Raw genomic sequence first — 25,596 nt, 5'->3', positions numbered from 1 at the left:
AAGGTGGATGTGGCAACAGTTGTGGAAAATGGCTTGAAACAGGAAGAAAGGCCAGTTACGTCCAGACAGTGGTTGTAAGGTTGGAGATGAGGAGAATGGCTTGAGAAAATGGAAAGAAGTAGAAGAGACCCGACTAGTAGTCATGTGGCCGTGTGTGGTAGGGGGAGTCAAAGTGGAGAGGGCACCGGAGGAGTCACAGGGCTGGGTTTCTGGCACGGCTAGCTGGGTGGGTATGGGTACTCTTCACTGATGTAGGGTTATAAGAGGAAGAGTAAAATTTTTCTTGGTGGACAAGGTAGTGGGTAGGGGGTAGAAGATGATTAGGCTCAGTTGTCACTGGTTGATATTTAAGTGGAGCTGTCTATCAAGCAGTTGGAAATAAGTTTAGAGCTCAGGGAGAAAGAGCTGCCCTGGAATGACTGATCATCAGCACCTGGTGATAGTTGTTGAGACAGGGGGAGCAGATAAAGTCTGGGGAAGGGAAGATACCTGCGAGAAACAACACATCGACAGTGTCCCCTTTCCACCGGAATAGAAGTTGCAGAAGGACATGGATGGGTGGAGAAAGAGCAGCAAAAGAAAGTGACTAAGCTGAAGCTACGAGGTAGGAAAAGTCATGCCGAGCAGTGGGAAAGGCTGTTGGTTGCCTGAAGCAGGAATGTTAAAGAGGCAGAGGAGCTGAGTTTATAAACACCTAGTCTTTAGAGCTACCTTGGGCCCTGAACAACCTTTCTTTTCTTGGGTCCTAATGGTTCTGCTTTTGCTCAGTTTTATGAGGCTTGTGTGTCTGGCTGAGGCCCAGTATCTCCCCGCACCCGCCCTTCTCCTGAGCTTGAGTGAGTGGTTATCCGCGTGCCCAGAAGCGACAACCAGCAGGTGCATAGTGGAGATGAGGGAACAGAAACGGGGAGTCGTGGACCCCGTGTCTGAAGAATTGGCGAAAGGCAGTCAACTAAAACATTAAAATACAAGAGCCATAAATTTTTTTGTGACTTTATTTCAAGACCATTTAAAACTTACAGAAAAGTTGAGAATTTCTGGGGCACCTGGCTGGCTCAGTCCGCAGAGCATGGCGCTCTTAATCTCGGGGTTTGAGCCCCACGCTGGGTGTAGAGATTACTTAAAAATAAAATCTTAAAAAAAATGGAATTTTTGTTCACCCTTCACCCAGAATCCTTAATTGTTAACATATTTGCTTTATTATTCTGTGTGTGTATATATATATATATATATATATATATATATATATATTCTTTTTTTCCCCCTGAACTATTTATTTGAGGAAAAGGGAAAAGTCTGCTCCAGGGTATGATTAGGATCATGCGTTGTAATTAGTTGTCCAGACAAGAAATTTTTAAGAATAAAAAATTATTGTCATTGAGGCAAATGGACTGGGTGTGAGTTATCCCAATGACTTTTTAAGTAATGTGATTTTAGAAGATGAAGGAATTCCAAGGCAGTTTGATAGATAAACCAATTCAAATATTGGACTTCCTGTTTATGATTTTCCAAGTGTATGTTTGTGTATAATTCATACATATGCATTTATAAAAATCACAGTATTGTAAATCTGTTATTAAATTTTGCTTTTGCTGCCTGGTTAAGTGATTTTGACTGTGAAGCCAAAGAGTTTTGAGTACAAATGCTTTGTGTCCCCTGTTTTGGAATAGTGTGGTTGAATCAGAAGATAATCAAGAAGAACAGAAACAGGTGCACCTACCAGAGAGCCGCCTGACACCATGGGAAGTGTGGTTTGTTGGCAAAGAAAAAGAAGAACGTGACCGTCTGCAACAGAAGGCACTGGAGGTAAAACTAGGCAGAATCCTTTTTTGCTTAATTTATGAGTTCACATATTAGAGCTGCTGTCAGAATTAAAATGTTAATGTTATTATCCCTCAAAACAAAATTTTTCCATTTGTTTGTATTAGTTTGCTAGATCCATTTTAATAACTCCTCTAGTAGAAATAACATATGTTCACTGTAAGCACATTTGGGAAATACAACTAAGCATAATTAAGAACATTAGAATCTCTGATTTCACCACCTAAAGATAAAAATGGTTACTATTATTGCATATAGGCTTCCTTCCAGATTTTCTTTTGTGTATATTAAAAAACATCTATAAACGTTATACGAAGACACATAAAATGGAGCTTCACATATGTACATTTAACTAAAGTAAATGCAACTATATTTACTTGGTAAAATTCCTAAGAAAGAGAAACCAAAGTTGAAATAGAGACTGGAATCTACCCCCATATTACTCAGAGGCTGAGCCCTAGAGCGGGTGAGTGTGGGGGGATGGGAATCTGCTGGGCTTTCAGGGTTTTTCAGTTCTCTGTGCCGCTGTGTCTCGCTGATGGACATCTCTGTGTTTGTGATTGTCTCTGAACTCTCACTCTCGAAACTCAAAAAGTAGTGTGAGATACATTATCACATGAATCCTTCATTTTTTTAACTCTTATATTTACTGTTGGGAACCTAGCAACTGAGTAGATTGGGATGATTTGGCGTCCCCTAGTATCCAGACTCACTCTCTGAATTCTTCCTATCTGATCACAGGAACCAAGTAGATTTGAATGGTGAGGAGTAGGTCTTATTTCTAATGAAACAAGGATCAAACTTTTTGGTAACTTTTTCCTGCCTGTAACACTGTTAATATATTTCTATATCATTAAATATTTTTACAACATTATTTCTGAGTGGCTGGCTAAGACTATTAAAATATATTTTAAATGTATTAGATAGAGGGTGCCTGAGTGGCCTGGTCGGTTAAGTGTCCGACTCTTGATTTCGGCTCAGGTCCTGATCTCAGGGTTGCGGGATGGAGCCTCACATCACGCTTCCTTACTGGGAGTAGAGTAAGCTTGAGACTCTTTCCCTCTCCCTCTTTCTCTGCCCCTCCCCCCACACTCCCCCGCACTCTCTCTCCCTCCCTCTCAATTAAATAAATAGAACCTTTTAAAAATGTATCAGATGTATATTAGAATATAGTTAATTGGTTCCCTATTTTCATATATTTAAGTTAATCTGTTAGTAATTATGTTGCCATAAAAATCCTTAGATCTAAAAGCCTTGCCATTCATGATCTTCCTTGAAATAAATTTTTCATATCAGTTTTGAAACTAGTTATTTCTGGGATGGATTTTGAACCAGATAGGCAGTCACATATTTAGGAGGCTTGGCATGATTCAAATGATTGTAGAAGTCAGTGCATTCTATTTCCCTTATTGCATGATATTTGCATTCTAAAAAAATATGTTCCTGGAAAAGTGCACAGAACTCCTTTCCTTTGGAAGGGCACAGGGCTTGAGAAAGACCTTAAGATTTGATGCCAGGCAGGCTTGTATAAGCTTTTTTGCTTCAATTTCCTTTCTGTATAATAAGAATAAAAATAATACCTATGTCACAGGATTTTTGTGAGGTTTAAATGAGACGAAATATGGTGACTGGTGGTGTTTTATTAGTGTTGTTACTGATATCATTGTTATTCATAGCCTTCTTGAAGGTTTTTTATTTTCAGAATTAGTGTGTATTATTGAGACCCCAGACTCCTATCTTAGCCTCAAGTTTCAACATTACCAATTACATTATTTAGTGTAGTAGCTTTCAAAACATTTTGTTCATGGTGAAAAATCTGCTTTGTTTCATGTCACACACAAATCCATACATGTATGTATCTGAAATGTCTTAATTTTGTGCAAAACCTGGTATGCTATTCTTTCTTTCCTTTTATGTTTTGTTTTTAAAGGCCAATCATAACCCACTAAATTGGTTTTATTTTTTTTTAAAGATTTATTTATTTATTCATGAGAGACACAGAGAAAGAGAGAGAGAGAGAGAGAGGTGGAGACACAGGCAGAGGGAGAAGCAGGCTCCCTGCAGGGAGCACCATGTGGGACTCGATCCCTATCCTGAGACTGCAGGATCACGCCCTGGGCGGAAGGCAGGCGCTTAACTGCTGAGCCCCCCAGGTGTCCCAACTAAATTGGCTTTAGACTTACAGTTTGGAAAACACTGATACAGTGAGCCATGGATAAAGTGGAGTTCAGTTTATTGTAGTTAGCTTTATCTCTAACCTCACTAGAATTCACTTGTTATAATAAGGATAAGAGGACCACTTTAAGTCATTTTTAGAGTCGGCATACAATAAAAAGTTAATTAAATTACAAAAAATTCATAAGGGAGTCTGGGCTTTGGAGTCACACAGAAGAAGGCTGAAATTATCCTTGCCATTCTGTGACCTTGAGAAAGTTACCCAACTTCTCTGAGCCCCAGGCTCTTTATCTATAAACCAGATGTTAGGCAATTGTGAAGTGGCTAAAAGCAGAAATGCTTGAGCTTCCTGGATTCAAAACTTGGATCTTGGGCATATGCTTAACCTAGCTGTGCCTCAACTTCTTTATCAATGAGAGGGAGAAGAATAATATTCACCTCCTAGTGTTGTCATGAGGGCTAAGTGAACGTAAGGATATAGCCTAGTGTATAGGAAACATTCAATGGAAGTTCATTGTTGTCACACGTTAAAGCAGATGGTAATAATAACTACTGAAGCTATGTTTGGAGAACAGATTAGAATAATGAATGTAAAGTCCCTATCACAATGATTAAGCATGTAGCAGAGTATAATTAGTTGAAAGATTAAAATCTCTTCATGTATTTTGCAGTTTGAAATTTCTTATGGCTATCTCATTACTTAACTCTAAAGCAATTAAAAATATTTTAGAATAAATCTTAGTGTATCAGTCACGCCAGGGATATCATAACATATAGGCCAGCTACTTACTTTGTAAGTTTATTTTGTGCTGTTGTGGTAGGCACATTTTTCATGCCTTTTCCTTGTTCTATTTTCTAAGTGATGCTTTTCTTATTTTTCTGCTCTAATTTACTGCATTCTTTAATTTGTTTACAGATCCTATCATTAAAAGCCTAGATTATTAACCACAGAAACAGTTCATCTCAGATTCCTATTGAGGGCCAGAAAGTAACTTTGCCAATGTTTCATTTTATGGCAAAGCTGGGACTGGGTCCTGGTTCTTTCAACTTTTAATGTAATAAGTGCGTGTGGGTTTTTTATCCCCCCCCCATAATATCAAGATCTATTGTAGAAATAAATGGGTCAGACTTTGTATTCAATTTCAAACTTACCCCGGTGGTCTTATTTTCTTCCTTGAAAACTTAAAGGGAAGTTTAAAGGATAATTGACTCATTAAAAAGATCATCTCTTCTCATAAATTCTATTTCAGCAGCAGACATGTAGACACAAAATTACCTGCTTACGAAATTTTTTACATTTGTAACTGATGTTGAAAAATATAGTAAATGTTGAACATTAGTATCATGAAAAACTAGCATATCGGTTTTATAGATCATTTACATTCTATATTTAAATTTTTATTATAAAAAAATTCTTTAGAATCCTGTAAATTCTCTATAACCTTTGGTTTAATTCTAATTTTTAACATTTGCTTTAACATTTTAATAAAGTCTGTTCTAAATTACAAAATATGAGGTAGTTTGTGAATAACCCAGGTGCTTTTGTCTCCCCCCCCCCCCCATGTGCCTATGACCATTTTACTCATCAGCCTTCAACAAAGAAATAGGTCAGGATTTAGAGTTGGTGAAACTCAAAACTGCCACTTTTCCTGATTGTTACCCTTAGTGGTAAAAAGGTCTTTGAAAGTCAGCAAAAGCTATTGAAATAAAAATGTATTGTTTAAAATCCTCTTTGGATTTTGGTTTTCCACAACCAAATGTTCACTGTGTGGGAAAATTGCTATAATCATGTTGAAACTCAGTGGTCTCCCAGAAGACATGGTAGGAGCCCCAGGGGGAGAGGACCCTGTTGTGTCCAGAGGAGGTGTGTGCCCTGGTGGTAAACAGGTGGGGGCATTCTGGCGGGATTCTGAGAGGGGCAGCCTTGTGTGTGTTTGGGAGCGAGGTTGTGTCTCAGAAAGGGATGTGTGTTCTGGGGTAGCAAGTTCCCTGAACAGACATCATGAGAGTAGAGCACAGTTTGGGTCTGCTTTGCATTTTCCAGGTACTTTTCACCTTTCATCTTTAATTTTTTTTCTAAAGATTTTATTTATTTATTCGTGAGAGATAGAGAGAGAGAGGCAGAGACACAGGCAGAGGGGGAAGCAGGCTCCACGCAGGGAGCCCTACGTGGGACTCGATCCCTGGTCTCCAGGATCACGCCCCGGGCCAATGGCGGTGCTAAACCGCCGAGCCACCCGGGCTGCCCTCATCTTTAATTCTTGTGTCAACTAAAGGTTGGGACACAACGTCTGCTTTTTCTCCCCCTGATTTTTGAATTTAGTTATGTGAGGAATCTTAAAAGGGTACATAGATACAATCAGTCACTGTAAGTTGTATGTTTAAACAATTACTTTCCTTGAAAATAAGACTGGTTTTGAAAACTTTGGGTCTGTAGTTGTCGGATCTGTGTCCGGCCTGTCACACAGTCCTCAGCTCTTCTGCCCCTCGCAGCTCCTCCACCGCGCCAGCCTCCCGGTCCACTCCTTCCGATGCATCTGCAGCCTTTACACGTTCAGAATCCTCCCCTTGGCCCTGTGTCCCAGCCTTATGGTCCTCAGTTTCCTCTGCCTGTCTCGAAGGACCTTTACCAATCTGGTTGGTCCTGCACTCTCGTCTTCTAGCCGTCACCCCGCCGCCCCACCTAGTCCCAGCATCTCCTCGTTGTGTCTCTCTAATGGTACGCATTTCTGACTGCCCTGGTCCACACTGCTTCTCCTCTCATCTTCTCTTCCCTCCCCTCCCTTTCCCTTTCCCTTTCCTGAGGTGGTATGCACAGCCCCTCCCAATGTGGTGCCTTCAGAGTCACAGTAGATCCGTGACACCTGGAATGGCATCTGTATCTGTGCTTGCCATCTTTACAGCAGGAGCTGCATCGAAAAAGCGTGGAGTGAATGAGCAAGGCACGGCCTCTGCAGAGGTCATGAGGAATCCCTTTAAAACCCAGATGGATGTTTTACTCTGTGTGTGGGGGGGTGAGGAGTATACAGCGTTTAAAAGTTGGAAGACTCTCTGAATGAGTGAGGGCAGCTATTTTCTGTGCAGCAGGATTTTAGGATGAGAGGTCGCGGAGGACAGGTGTCCCACGACCAGTTGTTCTGAAGTCTAAAAGATATGTTCTCGGTGTCAGGTTTTATCTTCATTTCATTTAACAAACTGGAATTGTCTGAGAGTTGAAAAATTGGCCTTCCCACTAGCACCCATGCTCAGGTGGGGAGGTCTTTGGGAAAGGGAGGGATGGGGAGGAGTGAGGTCCACCGAAAGATAAATAAAAGTTTCCGATTATTAGTATCTAAGGAGGGAGAAGAAAAATAACCAGTAATTATGGCAGTGGAGTCCTAGGAGTCTAGTTTGAACAGCATTCTCAACTAATGCAGTAATTTAACTGATGAGTGACAGAGTGGTGGCATTCAGCTCAAAGTTTTATTTGGCTATACCTTCTACATTCTTTCTCCTGAGGAAATGCCCAAACGTGTAGATTCGAGTGACAGCAAGGCAGTTAAATAATCTGGGATATGAATGTGGTTTTGTTTTACACTCCAGCAGCTATAAAATCAGTGAAGAAAAATCTGGATTCTTTTTTTTTTTTTTCCTTAAGAAAATGGAATCACTTCTTTACATTTCTTTGGTTAAATCTGAATCAAAATTTTAATTTAGGGATTATTTAATTCCGATCCTTTATCTGCATTAAGATCTAGAAGCTTTTTATAACTAAAAAAGTTGCAGTTCTCTTGAGCTTCTGCCAATAGCGTACAATGATGCCAAAATTTATGTGTGGGAAAGTTGATTTCAATGAGGGTAATTTAGCTGAAGTTTAGTCTAAGAAACTAGTGTTTTGCTGCCAAGCAATTATTTGCATTTCTAAAAAATGACTTATAGTTTTTACCAATGCTTTCTTTTCATCATAGGCTACTTACTTAAGTTATTGTTACTAATGGTGTATTTTCTATAAAGGAAATTATATTCTTGTTTAATTTGGTTAATGTCAGCCTTGTTTTTGATATGTGATTTTAGTACTTCTATTAAATGCTGCCTTTATTTGAATAAAAATCCGTAGGAATTAAATCAACAGCTAGAAAAAAGAAAAGAAATGGAAGAACGTGAAAAAAGAAAGGCAATTGCTGAAGAAAAGCACAAGGAATGGGTTCAGAAAAAGAACAAACAGGTAAGGACCCACATACTGACAGCTCTTTTGCAAAGTCTTTTTTTTTCATTACCTCCTCATAACCTAGGTTTTTGAAGAATCTGTCAGATTCTTTGGCCTGATATTTTTGCCCCCTACCTTCGTGGACATTTATGAGATCTCTGTCTTTACCCTTTGTTCTCTGCTTCTCTCCCTTTCCCCTCATGTGGCTTCCTTGTATCTTGCAGCAGGTAGTCATGAGTCTGTATCTCGAGGCCTGACTTCCTGGAGTCTTAGAGTTCCGCATCTTAGGTTGGCAGACACCTCCGAGCCTGCAAATCTATAACACTTATCCATTTTTATCTATTCTCCTTTGATTTCTGCTATAGTATGACTCATATCAATTAGCCAGGCATCATCAGAGTTATTCTATTGTTTGTGACCTCCCTTCACCCCTCATTTCCTTTATAGTCACCACTCTGCTGTTTCCAATCTCTTCCTGTCTGGTCTGGTTACATCTTTCAACTTATTTACTGTTTATTTCCCCATACTTGATGTAAGCTCCCTAAGACCAGAGATTTTTGTCCCTGTTATTCAGTTCTCCAGCAGCTAGATCAGTGCCCGACATAACAGATGCCCGAAAATACGTGTTGAGTGAACGAAGCCATCCTCTGTGGCTTCGCCAGACTCATCTTGCTGAAAAAGTTGAATATCATTCCCCAATTCAAAATATATTTTTTATGATTCCCTAAATCCCTCTGAATAATGTTTTAACAATTCTAGCGTGCTGGTTAAAGATCCACCACTCTCTGCTCTCTGAGCCATATCTTCTTCCATCCGTGGTTCCCTTCATTGCTTTGTACCAGAATTCTTTTGAAAGCAAACATAGGATAATCATGGCTCATCTTATTTATACTGGAAATTTGGGGGAGGAACAATATTATTTTCATGTTAAAGCAGGCATAGATATTTAGTGGAGATAGAATATAAATTTTATATTATTTTTAAGAACACGGTAGATTTCAGAGAAATCTCAAGCAATAGACTGTGCTCCCCACCCCCCAAGGATATGTATTCATGAGAAATCTTGAGAACACTTCTGTTTCTCACCTCCTTATCTTTTTATATTATACTTCATCAGCATGGAATCTCTTCATATCCCCCACCCTACCTTTCCCTTTATTATCCTACTCAAAGTATATCCTACATGAATCATTCACTGATCACATGCTAGAAATAGAAAATCTTTCCTTCTCTGAATCCTTGTTCAATTTATATCACTTTGTATTTTGTATATATTTTGTTGCTATTTTGGGTTATGCATATGTCCTTGCTTCCTTGTAATTTTAAGACTTAAGGGTAGGAATTATTTATTTTTATTTTTTAAAGATTTTTATTTATTCCTGAGAGACAGAGAGAGTCAGAGACATAGGCGGAAGGAGATGCAGGCTCCCTGCAGGGAGCCCGATGCAGGACTCGATCCCAGGACTCCAAGGTTATGACCTGAGCCAAAGGCAACGCTCAACCTCTGAGCCACTCAGGCATCCCAGGAATTATTTTTTATGTTACTTTTTATCTATTATAGGATCTAGCATCATGCTTTGTAATACAGTAAGCATTTGTTATTGGAATGAATGAATAAATCTTTTCTCTTTCAGTTTTTTTTTTTTTTTTTTTTAAGATTTTACTTATTTATTCATGAGAGACACAGAAAGAGAGAGGGAGAGAGAGGCAGAGACATAGGCAGAGGGAGAAGCAGGCTCCCTGCAGGATGCCTGACGTGGGACTCAATCCCCAGGTCTCCAGGATCACGTCCTGGGCTGAAGGCAGCGCTAAACCACTGAGCCACCTGGGATGCCTCATCTTTCATTTTTAATACATTCTTTTACTGGATCACAAATTAGAAATTTTGAAAATACCTATTTTTTGTCTGTTTTCTATTATGATTTTCACATATTTAGAATGGTATTGTTTTTATTATTTGATTCAATTTTATATGGATTTTAAATTTTTAATTCTAATTGTCCTTAACTATTGTTGAATGTAATGCTCAGTGGGATTAATAAGAGTACTCGTCAATAATTTCAGTAGGTTGAAGATGGCATAGCTTTTGTCATTCAGCTGTTGTAAGAAGGAAATTGGCTGGATGTCTGTGTGTTATACCATAAATGTTCTTTATTTAAGAAGTAAATTATTATTATTTTTAAGTTTGCTTCATTCCATAATACAACAAGAAAGTCCTTTGTGAATCAGTGCCCAAATCCAATTAAGTCAGTGTGACTATTTGCAAAGTCTGTGTGATATTTTGTGCAGTCTGTAGCCATAAAACTAAACAGTTTTACATGTACAGAGTAGTATCCTCTCTCCTCTAAAAGCTTCTCTTATCTTCTGGCTCCATTAAGCTCATTTTACCATGCCAGTCAAATATAGTTGTTGTTTGTCTAAGAATGTAAGATACTGCTGAGAGATGATATAGTCTCTATTTTAATTAGTGTCAGTAGATCTAATCCAGTTATTTGAGAAAGAATTTTTTTTTCTTTTGGAGGGAAATGGCTTGTCCTGACATAAATCACCAATTATTGAAAGCAAAATTCCATAAGTATGAGAATGGTTCAAAAATAAGCTCTGAGAAATTAAATTTATTTATTCTGTAGAACTCTTGTGCAAGTTAAGGAATAATTGATTACTCTGTCCTTTTTTTTCCTTTTAGGCCTATCAGATTTCCTATGCAGTCTTAGATTTACCTCTCTTTGTAAAGACTGCTCTCCTGGTTCTTCTCTTCCCGTCTGGCATCTCTGTTTACATTTCTTGGTGTGTGGTCCTCCACTGCCTCAAGCTTCATTCACATTTTAGTTATATCTGTGGCATAATTTTCTTGAAGTCATTTTTGCTGTGTTCTATCAAAAAATCAGACAAAAAGAATTTATGTTATCTATTAGCAAAGTTAGTTTCTTCTAATACGACACTAAATTGTTAAATCCTTTTCAAATAAATGGCTCATCTGGTACTCTTACATTTGTGTGGCCATATCACACGTGTTGTAAAAGGGCCTTATTTACCTTCATTGTTTTAAAAAATATTTAGAAATAAAATTACTTTTAATTCTCAAAAGATGGAACTGACTTTTTAGTACAAAAAATTAGTTCAGATCAATAAAGCATATGATAACACTATTATCCAGGCATCATTCATGCATTCAGCACTTTCCAGATAATACTGAAGGAACCAAAGTAGAAGTTAGAAACTTTAAGTAGCCAGTCATTTTGTTTGTTTCCTTTAGTTGCAAGAAACAAAGGTTCTCTGGGGGGCCCATCTTAAAAAAGGGAAGATTTATTGTTGTGCTCTGTGGTCTAGCGCTGGAATGCCAGAAAATCTGAAGTCACTTAGCAGTGGGCTGCTCTCTCCTCGTGCATCCCTCTGAGTGCCTGCTCTGTTCTCCTTTAGCTAACTAAAGGCATTCCATGTTCTCTTTTCTAGTTTAGATTCTACAGAAAGTCCTTTTGATTGATGTTTAAAAGAAACTTCATTGAGCTGTAATTTACATACAATAAAATAAACCCATCTTAAGTTGGATGAGGTTTGACAAACTTACGTACCTGTATAATAAACAGCACCACACTCAAGATAATAGAATATTCCCGTCTCTCCAAAAAGTTCCCTTGTGCCCCTTTGCATATAACCACCTGCCCCGCACCTCCAACTAGCCCCAGCTACAAGGAAACCATTAGTCTGTTTTCTGTCCCTTAGATTATAGATTTGCCTTTTCCAGAATTTCATATAAATGGAATTGTAGAATATATATCTTCTTCTGCATTGGGCCTCTTTTGTTTTTAAAATGTCCTACTATTAAGATTGTACCTTTTTATTGTTGAGTAGTACTCTATTCTGTGCAGTACCACAAATTATATATCCATTTACCAATTGATGGAAAAATGGGTTGTTTCCATTTTTGGGTTATTATGAATAAAATTTTCTGACCACTTATGTATAAGCCTTTGTGTGGATATTTGTTTTCATCTCTTGGGTAAATACTTAGGCCCTGAATTGCCAAGTTGTATGGTGAGTATATTCAAAAGAAATTGCCAAACTGTTTTTTAATGTGCTTGTGTCATTTTATATTTTCGGGACTGTGGTAGGAAAGTTGCAGTTGCACCACATCCTTGCCCAACTTGGTGTTGTCTGTCTTTTTCATTTAAGTAATTCTAGTAAACATGTGGTAGTATGTCATTGTTCTAATTGTCGTTTCCCTGAGATCTAAGGATATTTAGCATCTTTCATAAGCTTAACTGTATTAGTCTACCAGGGCTGCCATAACAAAATACCACAGTCTGGGTGACTTAAACAACAGAAATTTATTTTCTTCCAGTTCTGGAGGCCGGAAGTCTAAAATGCAGGTTATCAGTGAAGGTTTCTCCTGAGGCCCCTCTCCTTGACTTGCAAGATTCCTTCTCTCCATACCCTCACATGCCCTTTTCTCAACATGAATATCCCCGATGTCTCTTCTTCTTCTTTTTTTTTTTTTTTAAACTTATTTATGATAGTCACAGAGAGAGAGAGAGAGAGAGAGAGAGAGAGAGGCAGAGACACAGGCAGAGGGAGAAGCAGGCTCCATGCACCGGGAGCCCGACGTGGGATTCGATCCCGGGTCTCCAGAATCGCGCCCTGGGCCAAAGGCAGGCGCCAAACCGCTGCGCCACCCAGGGATCCCTCTTCTTCTTCTTATAAGGACACCAATCCCATGGAATTAGGGCTCTGCCCTTCTGACTTTAATCTCCTTCATTAACTCTTTAAAGGTCTTGTCTCCAAATATAGTCACTTTGAAGGTTAAAACCTCAACATAAAAATTTGGGGGGACACAATTCAGTCTATAACACTGTCAACCATGTCTACAATCACTTTTCCTGTTTTTGTTTTGTTTTATGCTTAAGTTTTTCCCATTTTGTGGAAAGATTGTATGTCTTTTTTATAAGTTGTATGATTATATATTCTTTTCCTGTCACATGTATGTATTGCAAGTATTTCTTCCCATTTAATTTTCCTTAATGGTATTTTTTTAAGAGAAGTCTTAAATTTTGATAAAGTTCCATATTTAAAAACATTTTATATAGCTTGTGGGTTTTGTGTCCTAGTTAAGAAACATTTGCCTTCATCAAGCATTTATAAATATTCTCCATTGTTTTCTTTGGGGATTTGTGTAACTTTAGTTTTTACCTGTGTGTGTAATTGAGTTCATTTTAATGTGTGGTATGAGTTAAGGGTCAAGGTTCATTCTTTTGTGTATGGAGGTCCAATTGTTCTAACACTATTTGTTGAAAAGATAATCTTTTCCCCATTTAATTACCTTGGCACTTTTGTTTAAAATCAATTGACCATATAAGCATGGGTCTGTTTCTGACTCTATTCTCTCCCTTTGATCTAATCCTGAGCCAGTACCACAGGAGCCTGTTACTATAGCTTTATAATTATTGAATTTATAATTATTCTAATCAGTGTAAATCTTCTACCTTTTTTCTTCTTTTTCAAAATTGTTTTTAGTTACTCTGTATCTTTCCCTATACGATTTAGAATCAGCTTATGAGTTTCTCTGATCATGTTTGCTTTAATAGTGCCTGACACTATTGTGATTTCATTAAAAATATAGATCATTTGGGAGAAAATGGCCATCTTGATAATACCAAATTCTAAATCTATAAACATCATTTTTCTTTCTATTTGTTGAGGTCATCATTAATTTCTCTCAGTAATGTTTTTTAGTTTTCAAGGTACAATGCTATTATACATCTCTTGTTAAATGTATCTGTAAGAATTTCATGTTTTTGATGATGAGAACAGTTATCTTGCCTTATTCCTCATCGTAAATTATGACTTCCATGCCTGGTTTTGATATCAGAGTAATACTAGGCTCTTAAAACGAGTCTGGGTGTGCTCCCTTTTTCTTTATTTTCTGAAATTCTTTGTGTAGTAATTGGTATTATTTCTTCCTTAAGTGTGCAATGGAATCTGGCAGTGAAGGTATTAGAGGCTGGGGTTTTCTGTGTGGGAAAGTTTTAAATTCTGAGTTATTTGTACGTACTCTGTTTTCTTTTTGAATCAGTTTTGGAAAATGATATTTTAAGGAATTTTGACATTTCATTTAAATCAAATTAATTGACGTAAAATTATTTTTAACATTCATTTCAATATCTGCATGTGATCTGCCACTTACCATCTGTATGACTTTAGGCAAATGACTTCATTGTGCCTCATTTCCTCATTTGTAAGTTGAGAATATAACAGTGCCTACCTCATACTGTGGTTGCAAGAATTGACACAGTACATATGTATAAAGTATATGGAAAAGTAACAGGAAGAGTCCGCACTCAATAAATATTAGCTGTTACAATTGAAGACAACGTAGGGATGACTGCTTGTTGGTGAGGTTGTGGAGGAGTCTCCTGAGTCAGAGTGAATGACATATGCTGTGACATCCTTTTAAATCTTGTAACTTTTCTGACAGTATGAAGTACTTAAAATCCAGTATTGTTTCAATGGAAATTAGATTTTCAGCAAGGAAGGATTCCTTTTTGTAGCTGTTGACAGCCCAGCAAGATAGAAGTACACATAGTATCTTGGGGAATGACTCAGGCTTGATTTTCTTTCTTTTTTTTTTTTTAAGATTTATATATTTATTTGAGGAGCCCACGTGAGCTCCATGACCCTGAGGGCCCATGATCCTGAGATCGTGATCTGAGCTGAAACCAAGAGTTGGTTGTTCAGCCAACTGAGCCACTCAGGCACTCTGGGCTTTGAATTTTAAGACCTGTCTTTCTTGTACGGCCCCCCTGACATATATTCTATGTAACTGATGTTTGTTACTTGGGTGTTAATTGAATTGCTCATATTATTCTATAAGATGCTTTCAAAGGAAGAATTTTTTTCTTTGCTCATGTATCTTTTGCTTGTGAAGGGTAATGAATCTGGCATTTGTATTGCATACGGTTATGCCTTACAGATTATTTTCTAAACCTTTGATAAAGAGAGTAGGCCATGTCATTGGTTTAGAATGTAGGTGGGTCGGTAAGTTATCTTCAGAATGAAAAGGAAAAAAAAAATTGAGTTATAGTCAATTTTTTTCTGTAAAGGGCCAGATAAATAGTTGTCTTTCCAGGCCATACAGTCGCTGTTGTAGCTACTCAGTTTTGCTATTGTAGTGCAAAAACAGCCATAGACAACAAATGTATAATAAATGGGTGTGGCCATGTTTCAATAAAACTTTACTTACAAATGCAGGTCTGTGGACCATAGTTTGCCAAGCTCTGGCCTAGGTAAGATGTATAAGAATTATGTAGCTAGAGATTTGACTGTATGTGCCCTTATAACAGTGTTTAATGGTCCAAAATGTTATTTTTTTGTCCTCTGTAGCTTACAGATAGTGAAGATTTTATCTAAGCATTTGTATTGGCAAACTGTCAGGAAATGTACATATATGGCAGCTATTTTAGAGTAAAGGTAAACATTACTAAAAAACACCAGATTCAGAACACTCTAACAGGTTGTGATTTCTGTTCACTAATCAGCAAATCTTTATTGAGCAACTACTGTTTACGTAGCACTGTCACAGGCTCCGAGTATACTTTGGTGAGCAGGGTCTTTGTTACTATCATGAAGAAACTTCTAGCTGAGCTACTAGACTAAAATTGACCAGGGGATTACAGGTATGTTATATATTTTCATAAGCCCACATTGTGTCAACCACTGTGTTAACCACCTATTTTAAGAAATAACTGAAACTTAGAAAATTACTGCATATAGCACTCCTTGCTTATATGAGCATTATTACAGACTCCAATTAAAATTTATTCATTTTTATTTAAGCAAAGAAAAGAAAGAGAACAAAAAATTAATAAGGAAATGGAGGAAAAAGCAGCAAAAGAATTGGAGAAAGAACATTTACAAGAAAAGGCAAAAGAAAAATATCAAGAATGGCTAAAGAAGAAAAATGCTCAAGAATGTGAGAAAAAGAAGAAAGAAAAGGTATTTTTACTAAAGTGGACAATGGGAATGTATGGCTCTGGTGTTCATATGTGCCAACTATATTGTATAGAAAGTTTCCAATAGAAAATTTGCACCACCTTAGCACAGAAATAAATATGTGAAGCTATTCCTACTTATTTATACTACGTGTAAGTTTCAGAAATGAATATGCATTTGTGGTTTTCTTAGGTTGAGAAATATTAACAAGCCTGTTGATGTATTTTCAGTCAGGTTCAAACTTTTTTTCATCATTTATGCTTTTAAATATTTTTTGATGCACTTTTACAAAAGTCTTTTTTTTTTTAATTTTTTTTTTTTTTTTTTTTTTTTATTTATGATAGTTACACACACAGAGAGAGAGAGGCGCAGAGACACAGGCAGAGGGAGAAGCAGGCTCCATGCACCGGGAGCCTGACGTGGGATTCGATCCCGGGTCTCCAGGATCGCGCCCTGGGCCAAAGGCAGGCGCTAAACCGCTGCGCCACCCAGGGATCCCTCAAAAGTCTTATTTATTGTAAATTACTGTTCTATTTTAAAACAGCGAATTGCTTTTTTCTTCTTGGGTCTGATGGCTTACTGTTTAGAAATAATCATTTTTAGATCACATCCCTGATCATGTTAAATTTTACTATCAAATTATAGAAATAAGATTTAATATTTATGATCAGTAAGCCATTGGGGTGGGAAGCTCTTGGGGAAAAGAGTCAGTAGAATATGAATAGAATTTTTAGCTACAGAACACCACTAGAAATTCTTTGGTCTTGTCATTTTAAGGAAAAAGAAAAACAACGGCAAGCTGAATTACAGGAAAAAAAGGAAATAGCAGAGAAAAAGTTTAAGGAATGGTTGGAAAATGCAAAAAATAAACCTCGTCCAGCTGCAAAGAGCTATGGTTATGCCAATGGAAAACTTACAGGTTGGTTGTTATGTTATGTGGCTTACATAAATATGGCTTGCAGGAGCAAATATTGTACATTATGTTTCCTTTTGACAGAAATAGAAATGTGTAAAAATCATTTTTCTTTCAAATTACTATTTTCTGGAAGATTATAACATACTATGTTTCTATAGAAATACTACAAACTTTTTTGTTATTCTCTTATAAATCTGATTTTATAGGCAGTAGTTGCAAAACTGTAAAGTAATGATTTCTAACTTTAAGAAACACATAAAACTTTCTTACATTTTTGGTTTTTGAAGCTTTAATGAGGGTATATTTAAGAGGTCATTTTTCTTCCCCTTCTTCTAACTGTCTCTGAGCCAGAGCTTCCAATCAGTGTCTTTGGCACATTCCTTTTGCAGGATGGAATACTAGGCAGCACATGAACCCCACACAGAACTGGTTGGCCTTTAGGCTCGCTCTGATTATAAATGGCAGTGCATGTTTTTCTTTGTACTTCATGTTGGAAGCTCATACCTTGCTGACAGCTGCCTTCACTTGTTTAAGTGATTTATTATTAAAAATACTCCCATTCTGTTCTGTTCACACAATAGAACATATTCCAGACTTTGTTTTGACCGTCTTGGTGAAGTGTGTGTTGACATATCTATGCAGTCAAAGTGGGTTGCCAGTGTCGGAACGACACATTCCTGCTGTCAGGGTTTAGGCCGCTCCTACGTGTCACAAAAGCCATCCATTACAGCTACTAGGCACTAGACATGGTCTGCTTGTTTCTGTCTCTTTTTCTGTTTGAAAAAAGGAGTAAGTAGTGATTTTAACCAACCAATTGGATAGTAAAGTTAGAACTTCAGGTGGGAATATATATAATATATATCGGTTAGAAGTTGTTTGCTACAGTAATGGATTATTTTATTAACTTTTTTCCACTTTAATATTTTGTTCAAGTAAACATTTGTCTGCAAGTGCTTTACGGCTCTTAATAATCAAAATTACAGTGGTACTTTGAAATCTGATTGAGTGATAGTAATATATTTCAGTGATTCTGAATAAGAGTTTTGATTCACTTTAGCTATATATACATCATAGCTTTTTTTTCTCTAAAGTTCAGTGTCTGATGAGGGAAAACTAGTATGCAATCTGGTTTCCCAGACTGAGTTAAGAAAATGAAGATTTTGATCAGTTTAAGGGTTCTAAAAGTAATTTCTTAGTAAAATTTTTCTATTTTTTATTTATGTAGATTTTACAGCACTCTTTGGACTTTCTTAGTTATTTATATTTTAATTTTTACTGCAATACTTGCTGTCTTTGAAAAATGTTACTTGTTTGAACCTATTGTAGAGTTCAAATTTTAATTGTATTAAATTGGCTTGTCAGTGATGTTTTTGCTGTTTTGATACTGTAACATTTTTCTAGGAATTTAAAAATAGTTTATTTGATCTCAAGGAGTTATTTCTGGTTTGTTTTGTTCTTTTTAATAATTTTAGATTTTTACAGTGGAAATTCTTATCCAGAACCAGCCTTTTATAATCCAATTCCATGGAAACCCATTCATATGCCTCCTTCCAAAGAAGCTAAGGACCTATCGGGAAAGAAGACTAAAAGGCCTGTGATAAGTCAGCCACACAGGTCATCGTCGTCTCTGGTGGCTCAGAAAGCCAGAAGCAATCTTTGCCTTGGAACTCTATGCAGAATACAGAGATAGTGGGTGTAGGACATTACATGCTTTTACCTGGAGCTATTTAATTTTAAAAGTAGAATCATTTTTGACTCCTCAGTCAACAGCTCCACATTTGATGTGATTATTGACACTTTCACATTTTGCATTTGTATATGTTGTCCTTAGAGTTAATTGAAGAAGGTGTTTTATACATTTTCATTTTTATAAGTGCTTCAACGTTGATCTTGACATTTTGTTTCACAGGATAAACGACTGAATATCTAACTGTTGTGTTTATATTTCGCTGTATTAAAACTACACTGTAATACCAATAAAACCAACAGTTTGTGTTGTGTTCTTTCGTATTCTGTGTTTATGTTTACGAGCATAGTAAGATTAAGCTTAAATTGTTCAAACAAGCATTTCCAAACTGTATCACCAAGATAACTCTTAGAAGTATTTAAATGGGTTAGATTCCTAGAGTAATCAATAACAGTCTTTGTTGATAACTTTTGGTGTATTTTTTCCTCTGTAAATATTTTCAAATAACTAGAGGCATGTTTTATAACAAGGAAATAAGGTTGAGTTCTTGAAAGGGAAATTTTATATGCTCTGGATCTTAGATAGCAATCTTGAGACACTACTAATATTTTGCTACACTTTGTACAACACATACATTAATTATAATTAGGTGTTAAATTTTTGAAATTAAGATCAGTACATTATTTTTTATTTTTTAAAAATTTTTAAGAGTTATTTATTTATTTTTATTTATGATAGACAGAGAGAGAGAGAGAGGCAGAGACACAGGAGGAGGGAGAAGCAGGCTCCATGCCGGGAGCCTGACGTGGGACTCGATCCCGGGACTCCAGGATTGCGCACTGGGCCAAAGGCAGGCGCCAAACTGCTGAGCCACCCAGGGATCCCCTAGTACATTATTTTTTAATGTTAAAGATTAAGTGAGATTTTATTGAAACAGATCTTATTAGTAAATACATAAGTAAAGTAGTTCAAAACATTAGTAAAATAGCATTCAGCACTTTTTACTAAATTTTACAAGTTTTTATCTTTTTTTAGGAACCGTCAAGAAAAGAAGATTTGTTGTGACAATACAAAGTTCAGTAAGTTCATTTAGAAGTGATTCCTATTTAGAGCATATTCCATGTTTCTGCTAAATTGGTCATCTGTTAGGCTTCTGGTGATGAATGTACAGTGGTGTTGACCAACATAAACAACAGTAGGTTCTTTGAAGGGTATTCATGTCATCAGAGATCTAGGAAAATCCACTTCTAAGCAAAGAACAGTTTAGGAGGAGTCAGTAGGGTTCATTGGGTCAGAATATTGGTGAGATTTAGAGGCCTGACCATCCTCAGAACCTCTCAGACACAGCGATATTTCTAGGTGATCATTCTACTTGAACAAATTTACCTGTGTAGGGAGAATGTACAATTAGCCAGGCTAGTGATAAACTCGTGTATTAAAAACAAAGCATACATAGGCCTGAATTCCTGGGGGTTTTCGATGTGTGTTACATTTAAGAAATCTTTAATTTCACACAGTTGATTAAGTCATTTAGATAACTTGTAACTATAACTCTAATTCTAATAAGACTTTGTTCAATCAGTAGTTTACCCAGTATTACAGTAGTCCCCTCTTATCTGCAGTTTTGATTTCCGTGGTTTTAGTTAAGCTGTGGTCAACCACAGTCTCAAAGAAGGGTAAGTACGGTACAATGAGTATTTTGAGAGAGAGACCACATTCACATAACTTAGTATAGTATATTGTAATTGTTCTAAATTGTCGTTAATCTCTTAGTGTGCTTAATATATGAGTTAAACGTCATCATAGGTATGGATATATAGGTACATATGGGGTTTGGTACTATCTGTGGTTTCAGGAATCCACTAGGGGAGGGGTCTTGGAACATATCCCCACAGATAAGGGAGGGAGTACTCTAATTGAACGTTTACTCTGTGACAGATGTTTTGCGTTTTGATTTAGGAATTTAAATGGCATATTTTCTTTAATTCAGTCATCATTTACAGCCTAGTCAGGAAAACCTGTGTCAGACTAAGTGCTGTGATATTATACTCCTTAAAGCCAAGTTCAAAGTTTCATCTGGGAACATAGAGGAGAGATAGTTCAGCCTGTGAAGGGATTAAGAAAGTTTACAAAGAGGAGGTGACATTTGAGCTGGTAAAAGATAAGCAGGGATTTTCCAAATGGTTGTGAGGCTGACCATACTCATGGACACACGGCGAGAAGTAGCTGGGGGAGATGTAGAGGTAAGAGTAAAAAGCATCTGTGTACGCTGCAGAATTTGGACGCTTGCAGAATCTTGATCTTATGGACATGTGATGTCCTGTTTTCTACTCCAAAGATCTGTTGTAAAAAGATTTTGACTACCAAACCCATTTATTATTAAAATCCCATTTTATTAATCAAATACTTCAGTTTACCTGATTACCAGGAGGTTAGTGTTTTTAACCTAAATCCATTTTTTTAAAATTTTTATTTATTTATGATAGTCAAAGAGAGAGAGAGAGAGGCAGAGACATAGGCAGAGGGAGAAGCAGGCTCCATGCATCGGGAGCCCGACGTGGGATTCGATCCCGGGTCTCCAGAATCACGCCCTGGGCCAAAGGCAGGCGCCAAACTGCTGCGCCACCCAGGGATCCCATAAATCCATTTTTCTTGATGTCAGGATACTTGATATTTTAGGCATTAGAAGCGTAACATTTGAAATCTCTGCTGAGGTTTTGAAAATATCTCTGACTTCTTTCGCTTTGATTGGAATTGCTCTGAAATAGCTAGATAATACCCACAAAATCATGTTCCGATAGAAAGAACATAGGTCTTGCAGACCTGGGTCTGTGAGTCCTTTCTTTATGTCTACTTACCTGGAAGATGCCTCAGTTTTTTTTTCAGTTTTCAGTATCTTATCCAATTTAGAAACTTATCACAGGATTACAAAATAATAAGTGGAAGTACCTAAAAATGCAAGTTAGTTTGTTTTTCGTATGATAATTCTGATAAGATGTACCAATATTCTTTTTCTATAGTGATAATTGATTTGCATAATAACTGACTTCGGTTAACATACTGGTCTTGGCTGAGGACATCCCGACAGTAAGTTAACTCGTCAGAGCCTGGGACATGCTTTCATTTACCCGTCTGCTAAAAGTAAAGAGTGAATACTGTTTTCATTTTCTTCAAATTGATTCAATAAATACTTCCATTGAATGAGAATGTGGAGACTATACGTGAAGACAGCTCTTGGGAGAAGTTTTGGTGGAGAGGAGATAAATGGGATGGAACCTGGCCGAGGGCATAGGTCAAGGACATTGTTTGTTTGTTTTGCTTAAGATCGATGATATTAAACATGCTTCTGTGCTGATGTTGATGATCCAGGTAAAAGAGGGGACTTGAAGAGTTAGGAGAGATCAAGGATGGTTTTAGGAATGTAGTTCTTAAATGGAACTTAAGTTCTTAAGTGGAAGGAAGTTTCCTCCATGTTGACAGGAGAAAACACAGTATGTGGGTTCAGGTGTAGCTGGATTCTTAGCATTGGTGGTAGGAGGATGAGAGACGTAGTTCTTGTCGCACTGGGTTCTCAGTGAAGTGTGAAAGGGAGGCAAGTAGAGGGATAGAAGAAGTTACTGCAGGTAGGAGAGAAGAGGGAGAGGTCAAGAGAATGAGCCTCTTGCCAGGAGGAAAGCAAACGTACCAGAGAAAATAATGAGACGATGGGCGATGTTGTTTGGCAAAATGGGACCAATGAGCAGGACTCTGTCATGTTTTACTCTGTTTCTGAGGATAATTTAGCTACTTGGGATTAGGAGCAGAGTGAGGCTTTATTTATTAGGGTTGGACAAGTAGGGCAAGTAGGATGGGAGGGAGAACAGAACAATGCATTTAAAGAATGTTTTCCAAGGAGTGATTATAGCACTGAAACATGGTATTTAACCATGGATTGAGGATAGTGAGGAAGAGGTTTTCGGTTGATGACTGTTCCCAGTGCTCCTGCAGAATGCGGGGTTGGAGGCGCTTGAGGGAAGTTGGAGTGGTAGGCGTTGTGGTCAGATGATGGTGTGACAGGATCCTGGCTATGACCACAGCAGTGGGTGGCCCAGATGAAATATATTGATGGAATTGAGAAGATAAAAAAAACAAAAACAAAAACAAAAAAAAAACCAACCTGACAGGCAAGGATTTGGGAAGACTTTTTTATATGGATATTCAAATTGCCAAGAATTATGACGGTAGTAGTAGAAGATGGTGAGCTGGGTGCTAGGATTTCAGTAACTAGGGTGACTTAGCCTTATGACAGTCAGAAAGAGCAGTATTGGGTTGTGTGGTCAGGTGACGGTCAGAAGAACTGGGAGTTTCGAAGTGGTTAGGAGATAAAGTGGTTTGAAAGTGGCAGTGGGGATCCGGGTAGGTAGGGCAAACACCCACCCACTGCCTCCAAGCCTTGAGGTATGCCCTGAACCTGGGGGACTGTAAAGAGAGAGCAATGTCAGGCCCCCACTGCAGGCACGCGAAGCTGCTAAAAGCATGGCAATAGCAGGATGGCTTTGGCAGGGTGGGTGGGGTGGGCAGGGCGTAGAGGGACATTAGTAATGGTATTGTGGAGCCAGTCCCGGGACAGGTGGCAAGATCAGATAAGGACAGTAGGGATAGAGAGGGGGAACGTATGAAAAATCTATCCAAAGTAGAACTGGAAAGGGTTGTTTCAGAGCTAACTGATGTTGATAGTATTAGTGGAGAAAGGGAATACGGAAAAGTAGGACAGATGTAGGGGTAAGAAATGGAGGATTTTTTTTTTTCCTTCTACTAACTTGATAATGAGGGTAATATATACACATGGTGCAAAAATCAAATAGCACTGGGGCGCCCAGGTGGCTCAGTCTGTTAAATGTCCGACTCTTGATTTTGGCTCAGGTCATGATCTCAGGGTGGAGCGCGGGGAATCTCTGTGCTTAGCGGGGAATCTGCTTGAAGGTTCTCTCCCTCTGCCCCTCCACCTCCTCTCTCTCTCTCAAAAAAAAAAAAAAATCAAATAGTACTAAAAATTTTTTGATAGAAAACTCTTTTGCCTCACTTCACACTACCTTCACGATCCTGAGCTCTGGGGGGATATTTACTTGTTTTTTTTCCTCGATAATTTCCTCCCCACAACATTCTCTGTTACTTTTTTCTGCAGTTTGTTTAGGCAGTTATTAGTGTTTTTGAATCGATTCTCTAACCTTTTTTTTTTTTTTTCTGCTTGAATCTCTGTGCCCCCAGGGGAGGGATCGAGATGTCTTTGATGTCATCTTCTAGTTCTTATATAAGTTTTTTATAGCTACCTCATTTTAAATTCCAAGCATGCTTTCTTCCATTTATTCCTTTTTCATAGCATCCTATACTTATTTTATGGATGTAATATCTTTCTCATCTCCAAGGACATTAGTTCCATTTTTTCCCCTTCTTAATTGGCTGTGTTTCCATCGGGTGCTTTTTTTCCCCCTTCATATTCTCTTTTTTAGTCCTCAGATGTTTGTTAATCCCTGTCTGACATTTATGTTCATACTATCAATCCCTGTCTGTTCAAACTTAAGAATAGGGCATTAAAAAGGCTGAGTGGAAGCTGTGTGGGCACAGGCAGGGCTTGTTGATGGTGGATTTTATTTGTTGTTGAGGAAACCTCCAAATACTTGGAAGTCTTCTCCTCAGGCTATTCAGTTTCTAAGAGAAGAATCTTCTAATCTTCCTGGGGATATAAGCCAGCTGCCAGTTTTCCTGAGTAGAGTTTGGAAGGCAGCTCTGTGTATCATTGTTCATTATGTAAACTATCACTTCAGGGTGTTTCAGCCCAGCTAGGGCATGAGCTCTCCTAGTGCAGCTTCTGGAGGCTGAATCCGTTCTCCCCCCACCCCCCGCCCTCTCCCCCACCCCAGGATCTATTTTAGCTTTTAGAAACCTTTAAACAGTAAAAGAGAACAGGAAAAAAGGCCCCTGGAGGAAACAGAGCCAATTTAAAAAGAAGCAAAAAATGCAACCATTATTAGTATTCTTAGAGGTGATTTTTAAAAAATGCCACATCCATACCGTCCTAACTTGGTTATTTCACCTCCATCCACTTCCTGTCTTCCAACAATGCATTGAAACCTTCAGTTAACTATTGTATTCTCTTCTGTTCGCCTTGCTCTTGTGGATCTGTACCTTTTCTTTTTTCTAAAAGAAACTCCTTTGCTGTCATTTTAGCAGAGGTTGGAGAGGGAACAGGGGTAATTGTATTTTAATTAATCTTTTTAATTGGAAATCCTAAGTTTAGTTGTGAGCATATTGACATAAGGGTTCTTGTGGAGACACAGGTTTGTTGCCCAGGTGAGAAATTTAGTTTGGGGATAGATATTTAGATCTCCTCAGTTTAACATAATTATGGAAGCCATGGAGATGGATAACATTTCCCCACGAGAGTTTGAAGCATGGCATTCATTCATTCATTCATTCCACACAAATTTATTAAGTGCCTATCATGTGCTGGCAGGGAGAAGATGGACTAGGCTGGAATGTAGGGAGCCCACATAAAGGTAAGGCAGTGGGAAAGAAGCCATTGGAAGAGCAATAGGAAAGGTTGGAAGGGGATGAGAGGACCGTACTCCCACCGGGGAGGGAACTTTAGGGAAGGGAGCACAGATGTTTTCCATAATATCAAGTGCTACATAAGGGTTCAGATGGAATGAGGGAAGCCTTCTCTTTGAGTATTCCATTCATATTTATTGAATTTGTAGCGTGGTGCTAGATTCTGGGGATGGAGTGATCAACAAGACTGAGCTGATCTTTGATCCGTTAGAGCTTACATTCTAGTGAGGATAGAGG

The 25,596-nt window shown here is 37.8% G+C and overlaps 1 protein-coding gene across 1 annotated transcript in view; it reads left to right on the top strand.

The window, feature by feature from the left end:
- The window catches only part of CCDC34 (coiled-coil domain containing 34), a 90,956-nt gene that overhangs the window by 7,907 nt on the left and 57,453 nt on the right, over positions 1–25,596 (top strand). Inside the window, exons 4-8 of the mRNA XM_035703898.2 lie at positions 1,671–1,806; positions 8,093–8,200; positions 16,013–16,171; positions 16,946–17,087; positions 19,807–19,850. Coding sequence (XP_035559791.2) covers positions 1,671–1,806; positions 8,093–8,200; positions 16,013–16,171; positions 16,946–17,087; positions 19,807–19,850 — 589 coding nt within the window. The remainder of the gene's footprint in view (positions 1–1,670; positions 1,807–8,092; positions 8,201–16,012; positions 16,172–16,945; positions 17,088–19,806; positions 19,851–25,596) is intronic.

Source organism: Canis lupus, chromosome 21, assembly GCF_003254725.2.
Source record: "Canis lupus dingo isolate Sandy chromosome 21, ASM325472v2, whole genome shotgun sequence".
NCBI classification, from domain to species: Eukaryota; Metazoa; Chordata; class Mammalia; order Carnivora; family Canidae; genus Canis; species Canis lupus.
The sequence above is the reverse complement of the archived record's forward strand: the minus strand, read 5'-3'. Positions and strand labels throughout refer to the sequence as shown.